Source organism: Lemur catta, chromosome 9 (genome assembly GCF_020740605.2).
Source record: "Lemur catta isolate mLemCat1 chromosome 9, mLemCat1.pri, whole genome shotgun sequence".
NCBI lineage: Eukaryota > Metazoa > Chordata > Mammalia > Primates > Lemuridae > Lemur > Lemur catta.
The window spans coordinates 58,955,796-58,971,496 of record NC_059136.1 but is presented as its reverse complement, the minus strand read 5'-3'; the positions used below and the strand labels follow the sequence as shown (position 1 = coordinate 58,971,496).

At 33.7% G+C, this 15,701-nt stretch overlaps 1 protein-coding gene across 1 annotated transcript in view; it reads left to right on the top strand.

The window, feature by feature from the left end:
- VPS13B (vacuolar protein sorting 13 homolog B) overlaps positions 1–15,701 on the top strand; it is a 752,846-nt gene that overhangs the window by 30,518 nt on the left and 706,627 nt on the right. The window contains exon 4 of the mRNA XM_045560402.1: positions 5,512–5,632. Within this exon, the coding sequence (XP_045416358.1) occupies positions 5,512–5,632 (121 nt within the window). The remainder of the gene's footprint in view (positions 1–5,511; positions 5,633–15,701) is intronic.

Below are 15,701 nucleotides of genomic sequence, written 5' to 3'. Positions count from 1 at the left end.
AGTACTGCAATAAACGTGGAGGTGCAGGTATTCCTGTGATATGTTGATTTCTTTTCCTTTGGGTAGATACCCAGTAATGGGGTTGCTGGATCATATGGTAGTTCTATTTTTAGGTTTTTCAGAAGCCTCCATACTGTGTTGCATAATGACTGAACTAATTAACATTCCTACCAACAGTGTAGGAAAATTCCCTTTCTCTGCCTCCTTGCCAGTATTTGTTATTTGTTGTCTTTTAGATAATAGCCATTCTTACTGGGTGAGATGATATCTCATTGTGGCTTTGATTTGCATTTTCCTGATGATAGTGATGTTGAGCCTTTTTTCATATACCTGTTGACCCTTAGTATGTCTTCCTTTGAGAAATGTCTATTCAGATCCTTTGACTACTTTTTCATGGAATTGTTTTTTTTGTGTTGAGTTGTTTGAGTTTTTTGTGTATTCTTTTTTTTTCTGTTTTTGGAGACAGTCTCGTTCTGTCACCCCAGGTAGAGTGCAGTGGTGTCATCATAGCCCACTGCAACCTTAAACTCTTGGACTCAAGCGATCTTCCTGCCTCAACCTCATGTACCTGTAGCTGGGACTACAGGTACATGCCACAACGTCTGGCTAATTTTTCTATTTTGAGTAGAAACGGGGTCTTGCTCTTTTTCAGGCTGGTCTCCAACTCCTGACCTCCAGCGGTCCTCCCACCTCAGCCTTGCAGAGTGCTAGGATTACAGGTGTGAGCCACCTGGCCTGGCTGATTTTGAACTATTATTCAATCTCTTTAGGCCTTAGTTTCCTCATCTATAAAATGGGGATATTCTTGAAGTCATAGGGTTGATTAGGAGGATTAGAGAGGTATGAACGTAACATCTTAAGCGGTATGTAGCATGTCAGAAGTATTATAAATACAAAATTTTTTCTATTTGTCTCTGTCTTCCATCCCTGTCTTCTTCCTTCCTTCCCTTTCTCCCTACTTCCCTTAAGAGAAACCCTGGTTTCCTTTTCCTTGAAATATTTGCTGCCTGGCACATACACTGCTCAGTAAAGGGAACGGCTTTTTCTTTGTGGCATATATAGTCATTGGATAACTCTTAAATTGTTAACTTTTTAATGTACATATAGATATTATTTCTCAAGTAGATAAGTAAAATACTTGGTAAGGGTACCATCTATTATACTACTTATTATACTACATACCTAACACATACTTTTCTTTGCTTAGGCATTTTTTTGCTGAGGGAGGTTATATATAAGAAAGTAAAGTGCATTTGTATTAATGTATTCAGGAACCCAATTACCCCCATTGCATTCTGGTAAAAATTAGTTGACAGAATGTGGTTTAGGCCAGAATACTTCTATATATACTTTTGTTTTTTCTTCCATGATTTTCTACCTATTTTACTTTCTGAATCTCACAACTTCAATTCAGGGATTTAAAAAAAGGGGGAGAAGGAAGTGGCAATCTGATAGACATCCACCAATGTGAAGGAAAGGGATGTCATAGGCAGCAGTAAAGATCAGGGTTTTCCTAACATATTTGATATTTGATCTGTGGCTGGTGCAGTATCCTGGATCAGGTGGCTATGGGGTGAAAAGGGGGCAGAGGGGAGTTGGCTAATGGTTAAGTCATCTGGGGAATATGACTCTGGTCCTGAGATTGATTAGCATCAATCTCAGAAGAGAGGCCTCACCACACAAAAGGGTTTACAGTGAGTATAGTGATCTCTTTTATTAGTAAACTGTGACTCAGTGTTCAGCTTTGGCCAGTCAGGTTAGCTATTCCTTCTTTTGAGGTGATCACATAAAAAAGAATCCAAGGGAGGGTCAACTCTTTTCCCTTCTTGCCTAGCCTAAGTTTATTAATATTGCTCTCAAGGTAGATTTGGGCCTGAGGTTCCCATTTTTACCATGAAAGTTAGTGAATGTGTCTTCCCTGGCTCTCTCGTGTGTTCTTTTAAGTGTACCTGAGTAGATGACTTTGCTATTCTGTTAACACTGACTCTGTGAAGTGCAGTGTTACTCTTAGGTATTCTATATTGCATCTGGCAGTTGCCATTGTGTTTTGCTACTGGAGAGGATAGAAATGAATGTTCCTGCTTATTTTTAAGCCCCATTTACTGTTTTAGGGGTCTTTGGTGACCAGAGCTGCCAAGTGAGTCTTAGTCCTTTTCTGCTTGCCAAGTTTGGTGCCACAAGGCTGAAGAGCTATAAAGCACATCACTTTCTAGTTCTCCTGTTCAGTTTCAGTCCTCCTTCAGTTTTGTTCTTGTGTCTTAACCTCTTACTCTGTTTTTTAGACAATGACTTAGAATGATTTAGGCACTTGTTTTTAGTTTTGTTTTCAATCTTACTCACACCATTGTGAATCTGGGAGTTGATGGTTTTCAAGTTTTAATTGACTAACCCTATAAGGGGTAAGGGGAAAAGTATGCAACATGAACCCATGATCTGTCAGTATGAAAGCGATGGATCTATTTACATACAGCATATGCCACATTTTCTCTGTCAGGAACTTTTGTAAGGAAATGAAATTCTTGCTTGTTTCATGAGGAGCAAAGGGCAGTATTTTCAGAAATAGCTATGTGGTCCCCAAGAGAAAACATTCTTTTGCCATGAAATACACTTACCAGACATTTTGGAAAAATTGCAGCCTAAATAAGAAAGATGTAACTATAATGTGGGGGTTAAAAATTATCTCAAAATATTTTAGCTAGTATTTTTGAGAACAGAGTTTCTTTTATTAGTAATTGGGGGTTTTTAATGAAGCAAAAATGTTTAATAGTCCAGAGTCATGCCTACTGGTTAAAAGCAGATGATGAGCTCAAAACTAATGATGGAAATAATTCTAGTGTTAATAATAAATATTATAATTATTCTTGTTTTGCTTTGTTTAATTTGGGCAGGATTTGAATGGAAGCTTACTTCTGGATGATATAATTAAAATGTAATTGAAATGAAAATAAGCTAAGATTATCAAAAGGATTGTTTTCTATTTATAATATATAATCATAATTTCCAAACCATAATTAAGAAAGAAGTGTTTACACATTTGGTAATGTTTGTTTCATAGTATGTTCCTATGAGGAGTACCATGATTAATGCTCATTTTTTTAAACACTAAAATTTCAAGTTTATTATAAATTTTAAGCAAATAAAATTATTTAGTTTTTCTTTTGAATGATAAACATGTAGTCTGTAGGGAAGCTTTATTCACTGTTTTTTTTTAACTGTTTGAAAACTCTTAGTCTACCTTATTTTGCTGTTAATAATTTTTTAAAAATAAAAATAACTTGTTCTTTCTTTTGCTTTAAAATGTTTGTCATCTCGTGTATGCCAGATTTATTGGACTGCAGTAGTTTTAGTGCATTTTGGCTGGAATATTTTTTATGACATCACTGTAATCTATATACAGTATGTGATTTCAGACGGTTTCAGTGTTAAATATTTTCATAATTATGCTAGTTTTGGCAGTTCACTTGGAACTTTTTCACATCTCTTTAATGAACATGTTTTACTTCTGGGCTTTTGAGACAACCACATGTTTAAAAAATTAATGGTGTGCTTTTAATGTTAACATTGTGCAAAAGTATATGACTATGGACATTTTTAAGGATGTAAGTTGAACTAAAAGTAATTACTGTAACTTATTCAAGGTAGTTGTCTTCTAGTATTTAAAGACTATCACATCTCCCAAAATAACAGAAGATGTCATTATAAAGATTGAATAGTGAAGTTGTTTTGTGGAATAAAATCTGTGATGTTTGTTTTGCATTAACTTAAAATGAACATAAGTTCATAAGAACATTTTCTTTGTTTATGATAGTGAATCTTTTACTTTTTGCTTGTATTTAGTTTAAAATTATTTTCTAATGCATCACTAGCATCTGAAGCCATACTCTCTTGTAAAAGATTCATTTTTTATTGTATACTTCTCTTAGTGTGGTATTGAATAAGAATTTTTATTTTCTATAGAAGGTCTTATGGTTCTTATTTGCCTTTTGTACCCTATTTGGTAAATTAATAATGATTATTTTTATTTGCTCTTGAAATTTTCTCTTCAGATATATAAAATAGAAAAACTAAATTTGTTACATTTTTGTAAATATTATAAAATAGTGTTATTATTGATTAATTAATTGATGGTACACAGTGCACCATCAGTTACCCTTTGTGTTGGTATCTTTGATCTCTCACTCCTCATATGTATCTTTCCTCCGAGCAAAAAGGTGCTCTTTTATCCTTAAAAAAGGAATGAGAAGTTTCCAGATGATTTTTACCTCATATTACTACCTCATTTCTTTTCTCCTTGTAATGCCCATTTTCTTGAAAGAGCAGTTTGTTCTTATTGACTACATTTTCATTTCTCATTTACTCTTTGCATATTCATTTATTGCTCCCACTCCTGTCTCTCTAATGGAACTACTAAATCTCCTTTCTTATAGGTTGCTGGCAGTCGTCTCCTATTTACCAAATCTTGAAATAGATCAATTGGAATGAGGACTGAGAATATCTTTACAGTTCTTAACATTACCCCATTTTTTATTCAACTATTCCATGCTTTTACCTTCTGGTATTGTTTTTCCATCTTAATGTATAATCTGGCCTTATTTCATTAATCATTATTCCTTATACGTGCCTCATACATTTCTACTGTTTTGCTTTTGCTTATGGTTTTTCGCCCTAATATTTAGCCTCTAATCTTAACCTAAAACATTCCTACATTCAGTTTTTAAGAGGTCTTCCAATAGAATGACTTTCTTTGTGCTCTCATTACTTAAAAACAAAGAAAAAAAGTGTTACTTTGGTAGAATTAGTTATATGTGTATTTGATAGATTCTGAAACCCTTGATAAGAAGCATTATATCTAATTTATCTTTGTAAATCCAGCAATTGGTGTGTTAAGAGCATTATGTAAATGTTGAATCAGAACAGGAAAAGAGTATTCATTTGTATTTTACAAATAAAATAAATTTCTAAAATCTGTTTAATTTGTTTCTATGTTATTCATATTGAAACCATTTAAACCTTATATCTAACATGAATAATAATTCAGTAAACAGTGTTAAATAGGATGCAAAAGACTCTAAGGATGATTAATCATTAAAGATGGCTGAGAAGAGAGCTTGGATTCAAAATAGTGAGGATTTTAACATGTCAGCAACAAATAAGGGAAAAATTAATACCCTTTCCATTTATTTTGCACTTAGAGTTGGACATTGTTCAAAAGCTTCCCATTAAATAGTAATTTCTTTTGCTAATGCCATAAAATAAGAATTCTTTGAACACATTGTCCATTAGTTTGTTTTGATACTCAGCTAAAGAAAGGAAAAATTTATTGGTTTAAACTAGTTATTTTTTAAATGCTGGTTGAGAATGCAAAGTGTGAAAGTTGGTTATATTGTTTTTTTGAGTTAAAATTAGACATATTCCTTAGTGTAACCACAAACTGCATATATTCAACAAAATTTTTCCTAATTCTTAAGTATGATTGATGCTTTTCTTTTTCTTTCTTTAAAATAAAAATAGGATGACCATGAAAGCTGTGGTTCTAACTCTACCAACCGTAGTACTACTGAGAACACAAAATCATCAATAAAACCCCGGAGAATTCAGCAGGCTGCTCCCACAGATCCTGACTTACCACCAGGTAACTTATTATGGGATTGATAAAGCCAAATTTTAGGCATTACTGATTATTGTGTTCTTTGTAGAATATACATTTTTGGTGTCATAAAATTTTTAGGTTATATGTGCATAGGCACTTGCTGTATGACTTCAGAACAGGTTGGGTTCAGAGCCCTCACAAATAGCTTCCATTCAAATTTCTATCCTCTTTTGCAACAGGTTGTTCTGTGAGTTTCTTACAGCCTCTCTAAGCAAAGACTCATAGTCTCCTTGTTCTCTTTGTGTCTTGATAAACAGACAAAAGACTAGGTTGTTCTGAGTTTCTGGAAGCTCATCACTAATGCAATCATAGAATTTTGGAAATGGAACCAGGCCTTAAATACATCTCTTTTATTTCTTGAAAGTTTTTATTTACATGAGACAGTAGTGGCTTGCAAAAAACAGTTCCTTGGTAAATATTTAATGAAGGAAAAAAGATCATTACATGTCAGCTCTGTGGCCAAAGTGCATTGCTGCTTTTTTACGGTTAGGAGTTGTTTATCAGTTACTTCTCTTTTGATTTTATTTATCAGTCATTCCTTTTTTATGAGTTATATTGCACATTGGTATATATTTGTTTTCTGTGTGAAAGGTTTGTAAGCTTTCTGCTAACGTACTTACTTGTTGCTAGTCTTTTGGCACTATCTACTTGTAAGAGGCTGGAATTAGGTGTACAGTTTCATGCCCACCCCCATATATGTCCTAAGTTATATTTGACTTGAACATAGTTAACTAGTGCTGTGGTGATCCTTAGTATTCTTTAGAACTCTATCTAACAAGCTTGGTAATCCCTCTGGCTTTTGGATAGATTATTTGCCACAAGCTGCCAAAGGTGTCAGAAGAAATTTTACTTCTAAATGTTTCCAATTCTGTGTTGAGTAGTGTAAGGGATCCAGAACTTTCTAAACTTTTTCTTATTAATTAACTCCTTGGGAAAAATCCTGGGGAATTAAATTAAACTGTAAGTTAAACTGTAGCTTGTTCTTATTAACTAGGCAACCCTTTTACCCCTCCAGATTTCTGACTGCATATGCTCTGAAAACTTCCTATACCAGCATGATATAGAAGCATTGGTCAGTCTCTTTTGCTGTCTCTCTCGGCAAAGAATAATCAGTTTTAAGTTTAATCGTTGACTCTTGTTGCATATTTTGTTTTCCTAAGAAAGAACTTGATTAAGAAAAATTTGAAGCCATTGTCAATTGTTAATTTCATAGATAGAAACCTTCTGTGGGCTAACCTGCATGTACTCAAAACAGATCCCAGAGTTTTAATGATTCTGAAAAGTCTGTATTATTAATAGAATTTAGACTGATATTCAGAATCGGGAGAATTAGCCCATTTTTATTGGCACAAAACATAAAAACATAAACATAACATAAAACATCCTATTTTTAGTAGCATATATCAGCATTGTGTTCTACCTGAACTTCTTGAGTGAGGTAGCTTTTTTATTAGCATGTGCTTTTCTACCTTACCTATCGGGAGGGCTCACATCCTCCTTCATGCTGACATAAATCACAGTGAAGGCATTGCTTTAAGAAGTAAGTAAAGCTTCTGGCCAATTAGTGGGAGGCAGAGCAGCTAAACTTAATTTTGCCAAAGGGATAAAAAAGGGATAATTTGAGAATCTAGTTGGATAATGGTAAATCATTTTGTTTAAAAGTCAACTCATATGGTTATTGGAGGATTCATTTCTGGCAACCTTCATCTGCCTGGGGATCATATTAAAGTTCTTTCATGGTGGAAATAAATTCCTGCTTTCAAAATTTTCTGGGGCACAGTTATTTCTTCTAGGATCTGTGGTTACAATTTTGGAGTTTGAGTTTTATGTAGAGCCAGAGATTATTTTTGAGCAAAGTTTTGGTGTTGCCAATAGGCAATCATTTGTTTTACTCCTTTAAAGAATAGATGGCTCTCTAATAGGAAAAGAATACAAATCATTATCTAACATCCTCTTTGTGGTCTCTATTCTTGGGGTCTAGAAGAGCCTTTTTCAGACTATGGATCCTGGCTACTTAGTGCATTGTTAAAACAATTTAGTGGGTCACGGCAAGCATTTAAAAATATATGGCATAGAATAGAAAACCACATAGCACATTAACATACAGTAAATGTTAGTAATATTTCAGGAAATTTGTATATATGAATGTGCTTGTCCTGGGTATGATATAATATTTCTTTTTTAAATTACTTCTTTTTCTTTTTTTTTGAGACAGAGTCTCACTTTGTTGCCCAGGCTAGAGTGCCGTGGTGTCAGCCTACCTCACAGCAACCTCTAACACCTGGGCCAGGCAATCCTTCTGACAGCCTCCCAAGTAGCTGGGACTACAGGCATGCGCCACCATGCCTGGCTAATTTTTTCTATATATATTTTTAGTTATCCATATAATTTCTTTCTATTTTTAGTAGAGATGAGGTCTCACTCTTGCTCAGGCTGGTCTCGAACTCCTGAGCTCAAACGATCCACCCGCCTCGGCCTCCCAGAGTGTTCGGATTACAGGCGTGAGCCACTGCGCCCGGCCGATATAATATTTCTTACTGGAGGAAGGTCAGAAGAGTTTGAATCTGATTGATTTGAAGAGAACACATATTCTTTCTGTAAATGATATAAGACCTTCAATTATTGCTAATAATAACAGTTTTGAATTCTGGGCTTAGCATATTCTATAAGATATTGTGACAATTAGAGAGTTTAAGGATGTTTCATTTATTTATCATTTATGTTTCCTCAGTATTCTCTGTACCATACTGTCTCTGTACTGTCAGTATAAAGTGAGACTACTTCCAAGGTAGATACCTGGATTATTCAGTTCTGTACTCTCTGAATTATATAGTCCTTGGCTTTTATTGAAGTATTAACACATTATAAGAAACAGTGATTTGTGGGCTTCTGCATTTCTCTAAAATGGCTTTAAAAGGCATTGTCCTTTCATTTTTCAGTATCTCTTAAATTGTATGTGTTTTTCCTCTTACTCATTTTAAAAAATACTCCCTAGTGAGGAGTGGTGGCTCAAGCCTGTAATCCCAGCTATTCAGGAGGCTAAGGCAGGAGGACCTCTTGAGCCCAGGAATTTGAGGCTGCAGTGGGCTATGATCATGCCACTGCACTCCAGCCTGGGCAACAGACAGAAACCCTGTCTCTTTTTAAAAAAATTTCTACCTTTCTTGTCTGCTAGGAAGCTCAGAGACAAATTTTGTGTTCCATTATATAGCTTCCTCTTTCTTGGTATTGCCATTCTCTCTCCTTTTCTTCTCCTTACCCTTTTACTTAGGATTTGTGTATATGTATATGTACACTATCTCTCTCTCTCTCTCTCTCTCTCTCTCTCTCTCACACACACACACACACACACACACACACACACACTTCAATGGAAATATTTAGAGTATGGTTAAACAAAAACTGTTGCCCACTGGGTCAGAAGATGTGATTTAGTCATCTTTGATCTTTGCCATCCAACACAAGAGCTAGCAAACATTTTTCTGTAAAGGGCCAGTTAGTAAATATTTTAGGATTTGCAAACCACATGTTTTCTGTCAGAGCTATCTCTTCTGATGTATGCATGAAACCAGCCACAGATGGTTAATAAACTAATGAATATGGCTGTGTTCTAATAAAACTTTATCAAACCAGGTGTCACAGGCCTTGTTTTGTTGGCCCCTGATCTACTACAATGTCTGGTTCATAATGAACATACATGCTTACTGAAATGTATAAAATCACATATTTTCCTGAGGCTTAGATAATCCAATTCATAGAGTCACTGAGATTTGGAATAAGAAGCTATCTCAGATTTTCTGGTCTAGCAGTCAGTCTCTTTTAGGTCGTGGACCCTTGAAAATCTGTTGAAAAACTAGTAGACGCACATATGGACATTCAAAATTTGTTTATATTTTTAGAATATTCATATACCTGGAAGTCCATCCATAGGCTCAGCTTAAGCCCCTGATCTAGCCTACATTTTGAGAATGAGAAAATGGAAACTCAGGTATTTTGGTATACATGGGGAGACATTATTAAATTAGCTATTTACTCAGCTTTTTCTGTTTTCTCCAGAAAATATTGAATATGAAATAGAGGACAATGTATGTGTGTATGTGGTGAAATGCTTGCCATAATGGGCATTTAGGGCTTGGTTTTCTGAAAAATTTCTTGAAGGAAGTTTAATAGTAGTTGGAGGATATGTCAGATAATTTAAGAATATTGTAATATATCAACTATTCAAGAACCTGACTCAGAAATATCAGTAAATTGTTATAGAAGATAGCACAAACATTTTCTTTGTATTTGGCTGTGAGGTGTAAGAATTTAAAGCTGTTTCTTTCTGGAACATCTAAGAGTAGGGAAGACCCTGTTGCAAATGATTAAAGAATGCAGAACTTAGAACTTATTTCATATCTTTTTATGTTTTAACATTATGCTGCTTTTATTGTTTTAATATCATCCATTAAAGTTTTCTGGTAGAAATTTTTTAAAAATTTAAGCAATAGTGATAACTTGTATAAGTTAGGATAATGTTAACTGGTGGACAAGTTAACCTCTAAATTTTAGTGGCTTAACACAATGGAAGTGTTATTATTTTTCATATACCTGTTCAAAGACAGTGTTCTACCCAGACTCCAGGCTACTTTTATCTTGAGGCTCTGGTATCCTCTAGGCCAGATTTGGATTCTGCTGCTTTCGGCCTTTCTAATAGCTAAGAGTTTGGAGAAGACCTAGCTCCTTCTTAATACCCTCAGCTGGAAGTGATGCATACTCTTTTGCTTAAATTTCACTGAGAATGGACATAATGTATGAGTTGGAAGTTATATCTTGATAACAATTCCACATTCTGGAATTGGGAGCACAATTTATTGATGGATAGCTAGCCATCTCTGCCATATAGGTGTTCTTTCTCATTAATGTACCAATCCATTTTTAAATAGATAATGCTTCAAACTATTATTTTGATAATAACCTTCAAGAAATCTGTTTATATTTTGTTTATTACAGAAAAGGTGGTAATTGGAGAGCCTTTATTTCATTCTAATTATATTGAACTTCAAATACATACATAATAAGTGCTATGCACACTCTCTAGGGAATGGACACCTTTGAAGTTCTGACTTGGGTGGGGTGGGGGAGCAAGGGCAATATATGTAACCTAAACTTTTGTACCCCCACAATATGCTGAAATAATAAATAGAGGCAGTTGTTCACTTTTCTTAATCTGTGTTGGCTATGTGAATGAGACTATGCTAAAGCAGTTCATTGAAGGAAATCTTTTTCCTCAAAGAATTAGCTGTTCAGTATAAGACATTTTGTACACTACACAGTGCAAAACGAAAGGAAGAAAAGCTCTAATGAAGCAAAGGAAATAGCTTTTGGACACTAAAAGGAAGGGGTGGTTATGTCCAGGTATGTGTGTGGCTTCTGAAGCATCCATATAAAGCAGAGGCAAGTCTGGGTGTGGTGACTCATGCCTGTAATCCTAACACTTTTGGAGGCTGAGACAGGAGGATCATTTGAGGCCAGGAGTTTGAGACCAGCCTGGGCAACATAGTGAGCCCCATCTCTACAAAAAATAGAAAAATTAGTCGGGCATGGTGGCGTACCTGTAGTCCCAGCTACTATGGAGGCTGAGGTGTGAGGATCGCTTGAGCCCAGGAATTTGAGGATGCAGTGAGCTATGATGACACCACTCTAGCCTGGGCAACAGAGTCCCTGTCTCAGAAAAAAAAAAAAAAAAACCCAGAGGCAAGACAGATTGAAAATGAAAGGATAGAAAATGACATCATAGCCAAATACTATCCAAAAATAATCTGTATTTTTAGGATAAAATTGAGGCAAAATGGAATTAAAAGCAAAAGCATTAATGGAGATATATAATACAGACACTAAATAATAAAAGGTACAGTTCTCCAGAGAATATACAATGACGTTTTATATACCTAACAACCTTGAAATGTGGTAGGTCAAGGATGAGAAAAAAACTTCAAATTGGGTTTTTGAATGTCAAAATTACTAAAATTGTTCTAGTAGATACATGTAAAACTGCTCACTAAGCACGTGAGGTAGGATACATTGTTTTAATGCACACATTTAATATCTGCAGATATTGACAAACACTTAGTTGAAAAGGAAGTCTCAACAAATTTCAGAGCATCACTATCGTATACATCATCCTCGTTGATTACGAAGCAATTTAATTAGAATGTAATTATTGATATACTTGAATTTACATCTATTTTATTTTTTGTTTTACCTTTGTGAGTTCTGTTTTTTGTTTCTCTTTCACCTCTCATGCCTACTGTTTACTTTTCAGAGCCTTGAAGTAGCTGCTCCATACATTCTCTCCAGGTTTTATTGCTGCATTCACTGGGAAAGATAGGGCGGAGTGCGTACTTTATTTTACCCAGAACTGGGAACTATTAACATTTTGGTATACAGCCTCTTAGAGACTCTTTTCTTTCTGTACACATACACACACACACACACACGTTTTTGTTTTTGTAATCCGAATTTTTTATTTACTGTTATGGCAGAAACATGTTTCCATGTCATTAAGAGTTTTTCCAGTGCTATTTTAATCACTGTCATGTAGTCCATCGTATAACTATTCTGCAGTTTACTTAACCAGTACCTCTTTGTTTGATATCTGCGTTTGTCATTTTCAGTTTTGTAGAATGCTTTAACAAACACATTGGTAGGTTAAATATTTGCATGCACCTCTGTTTATTTCCTCAGGAGAAATTCTTACTAATTTGTAGAATCAAAATTCATGAGTAATTTTAAGGTTTTGGGCATGTCCAAATTACTCTGTGAAATGTTTGTAACAGTACTTTCTTCTAAACACATTTTTTGGAATGTGTGTTGTTTTTTATTGTTAAAATACATTATTTTCAAACTTTTATAGATGGAAAGTGCTATCTCATACATTTTGTTGCTAGTTGGTATCACCATTTTTACCATTTTCTTTTCATCACCCTGTTGCATAGGAAAACTAATTTTTATATTTTGTTAGCTAGTCAATATTCAGTATTTTTGACTGTTTCTTTTGGATTTTCAATATAAAAATACTATCATCTTTGTGAAATGATGATTTTGTATCTTCCTTATCAACTCTTATTTCTTTTTTCCCCGTATTTAGTTGTCTAGAACTTCTGTGACCATCTTAAATAATAATACTGATAGTATTCTCAACTCACAACTATTTTCCTTAACTCCTACACTAATTGCTCTAAATTATTATCTAATTGTTAAAATCTGATGAATGCTTTTGATTCATGTTTTATTGGACCTGTATATGGCATTGACAATAAAGATTCGTTATTCTTAGCCTTTTTAAACAAGTTTTTATTTTGAAATAACTTCAGCCTTTCAAGAAAGGCAAGAACATTATAAAGAACTGAGCATAATTTGCCTATATGATGCTGCATAACAACTGAATGAGTTATTTTATACCAAAAACTTGACTAAGATGTCTTTATGTACTGTAACCAAGTCATCAACCATGGAATTTCTGATTAAGAGCAACGTTGTCTTCTCAGTGACCGCATCAGGATGAATCAATTGCAGATGGTGTCTCTTTGTAACTAAAATTATTTGATATATGCCATTTAAGAATATCAGAGAAATAAGACACAATCTTTTCCCTGTAGGATTTCATGAGGATAAGTATACATATACATAAACAAAGGATGAGTAGTAACATAAGCCCAAGAAAAGTGGTAGAGGTAGTTCTCCTTAATGTTGATGTGTAGGGTGGGAGACATTGGAGAAGAGGATATAGAGGAGGAGACAGTTATCCTGGGCCTGAACAAGAAAGGAGAATGGACAGAAAATATTGTAAACGGGAGGAAGAAAATGAGCAAAGTTAGTGAAAATTCATAGTGTTTTCACCTGATCCTGTGGGTGTAGATGTATGTATTTGGAAGAGGGGGTTTTGTGGGTGAGGGAGAGTAAATAATAAGAATTTCTGAAAAGGTTGACTAGTAACAGGCTATTTTAGAGGCATACAAATATTACGTCTTGTAGGTTCTTATCCCCAGGATGACCTTCCATTTTCATATGTTTATGCAGTAGAAATGGATTTTTATTATGTTGTTTGAACAAATATACTCTTAGAGAGTCACTAATTATGGAATGATGAGCGTTATTAGATTTGTCTGACAGTGTCTCGTAGTTTGCTTAGAACCAAGTGAAGAGGGGTGATAGAGATAGTGTATCGTTTATTCCATTGATAAATTCCTGTTACTTAGACATTGCATTTTAAATAAGGAAACATAAATAGTCTTCTATAGAAGTAATTCTTTAGGTATTTGATTCCTTTACTGTGGTGAATTGACTTATTCATCTCAATTTGTATGTTAGTTTTATAATGTGAATGTAAGAGAAAGTGTTAAAAAATAGATGAAAAATCCATCAGTAGTGTTCTGTCATTAAAATACATATTATATTATTTTTCTATTGCTTTGCATTACATATTTTCTCTAGTGCTATCTTTAATCTTGAAGATAATAAAAACTGATGAACTCTTAAGTGGTTTTATGAGTTCCCTATTGATGACAGGTTTTTGAGAAATATGGAAACCAGTATTACTCATGCTTCTTAGGAACATTTATTTTTAACATCAGTGTTGAGTAATAATATGGGGTAATGTACAAAGGTTGAAAATTTTGATACTTAAAATTTCTTTTGGAAGTCTAATTTGTTAAGAAATATTTTAGCATATACTCTTATTAAAGAGTATTTGTTACTTTAAATCTATTAATATTTTGCACGCTAATTTTATAGCATATGATAATTGGTACTGTAAAAACTGCTAATAGTTTCCATATAGGAGAAAACCTTGAATCTAAGTTGTATTACATTTCTTTTCTATTTGCATCATTGGGAATACATGAAGGAGTTTTGCAAACAGGTTATGGTTGAATAGGTTTAAATAAACTTTCTCCCAGCGGACTTTAGTGTAGATGTTAACAATGTCAATTGCTGACAAAAGTTGATTCTGTTTTGTCAAGTAAAGTTCTGGTTTAAAGAATGCAAGCATATGGTTGTTTCATGAAATAGATAAAATTTTAATTACCCTTTAAATAGTATTTTTTAATAGCGGAAATACATTACCTTTTAAATAGCTTTTTATAGTGGAAAAGATTTATTTTCTTATTCTCCTGCCTTTTAAAATGCTTTTTATATTTAGTTTTACTTATATTTTCAATTAAATTCCTCAATAATATATTCATGTACATATACATTTATGTGAGAAACATAAGTGAGATTATGGAATATCCACAATAGTATGAAATTAAACCAAATTTTTTTTGGAGATTTTAAGCAAGCCATGGAGAGAAATGGAATCTTTGCTACTTTTAAAATTTTCAGTTTTTAAAAATATTATTTCTGTTGTTTATTTCCCTGTGTTCTCATTCTGCTTTTATTTAATTTCTTTCCTTCCATATGTTTTTTCTATCTTCTTCATTTCATTATTTTAAAATCTTTTTTTTAACACTTTCTTTCTACATTTTCTTCTTCATTAATATTCTCTCCCCTAGTCTGTTTCAGTATTATATATTAGTGAGTACAGTTGAATTCATTGTGATGATCATGTTTCTCCTCTCTTTCTTCCCACAGATATAACTTTTGAATATTTTAATGGCTAAAGTAGGAAGAGATGATGGTAGCTGGTTCAAAAAACGGCTTAAAGAAGCTCATCTTCTAATATACTATATAATCAGCATATAGCTCATCTTCTAATATACTATATAATCAGCATATAGTAATGTTGCTTCATTTTGGAAAATGTTTATATAATAAGCAGAAGTCGGACAAATTACTTGTAGTATAGGATAATCTTTGTATAGGATCTAGTGTTTTGTTACTAAAAAGATGTGATCTCTGTGGTTTCTCTTAGTACATGAACACTTTATTATAGAACTTCTTGGTAATGATATTGTTGGACTGAATCTGCTACTTATTACCTGTGTCACTTTGGCAAGCTTTTCACCTATCTGAACTGTAGTTTTCTCTTTGATAAATATGCTAAATAATACCCACCTTTCACATATATTAA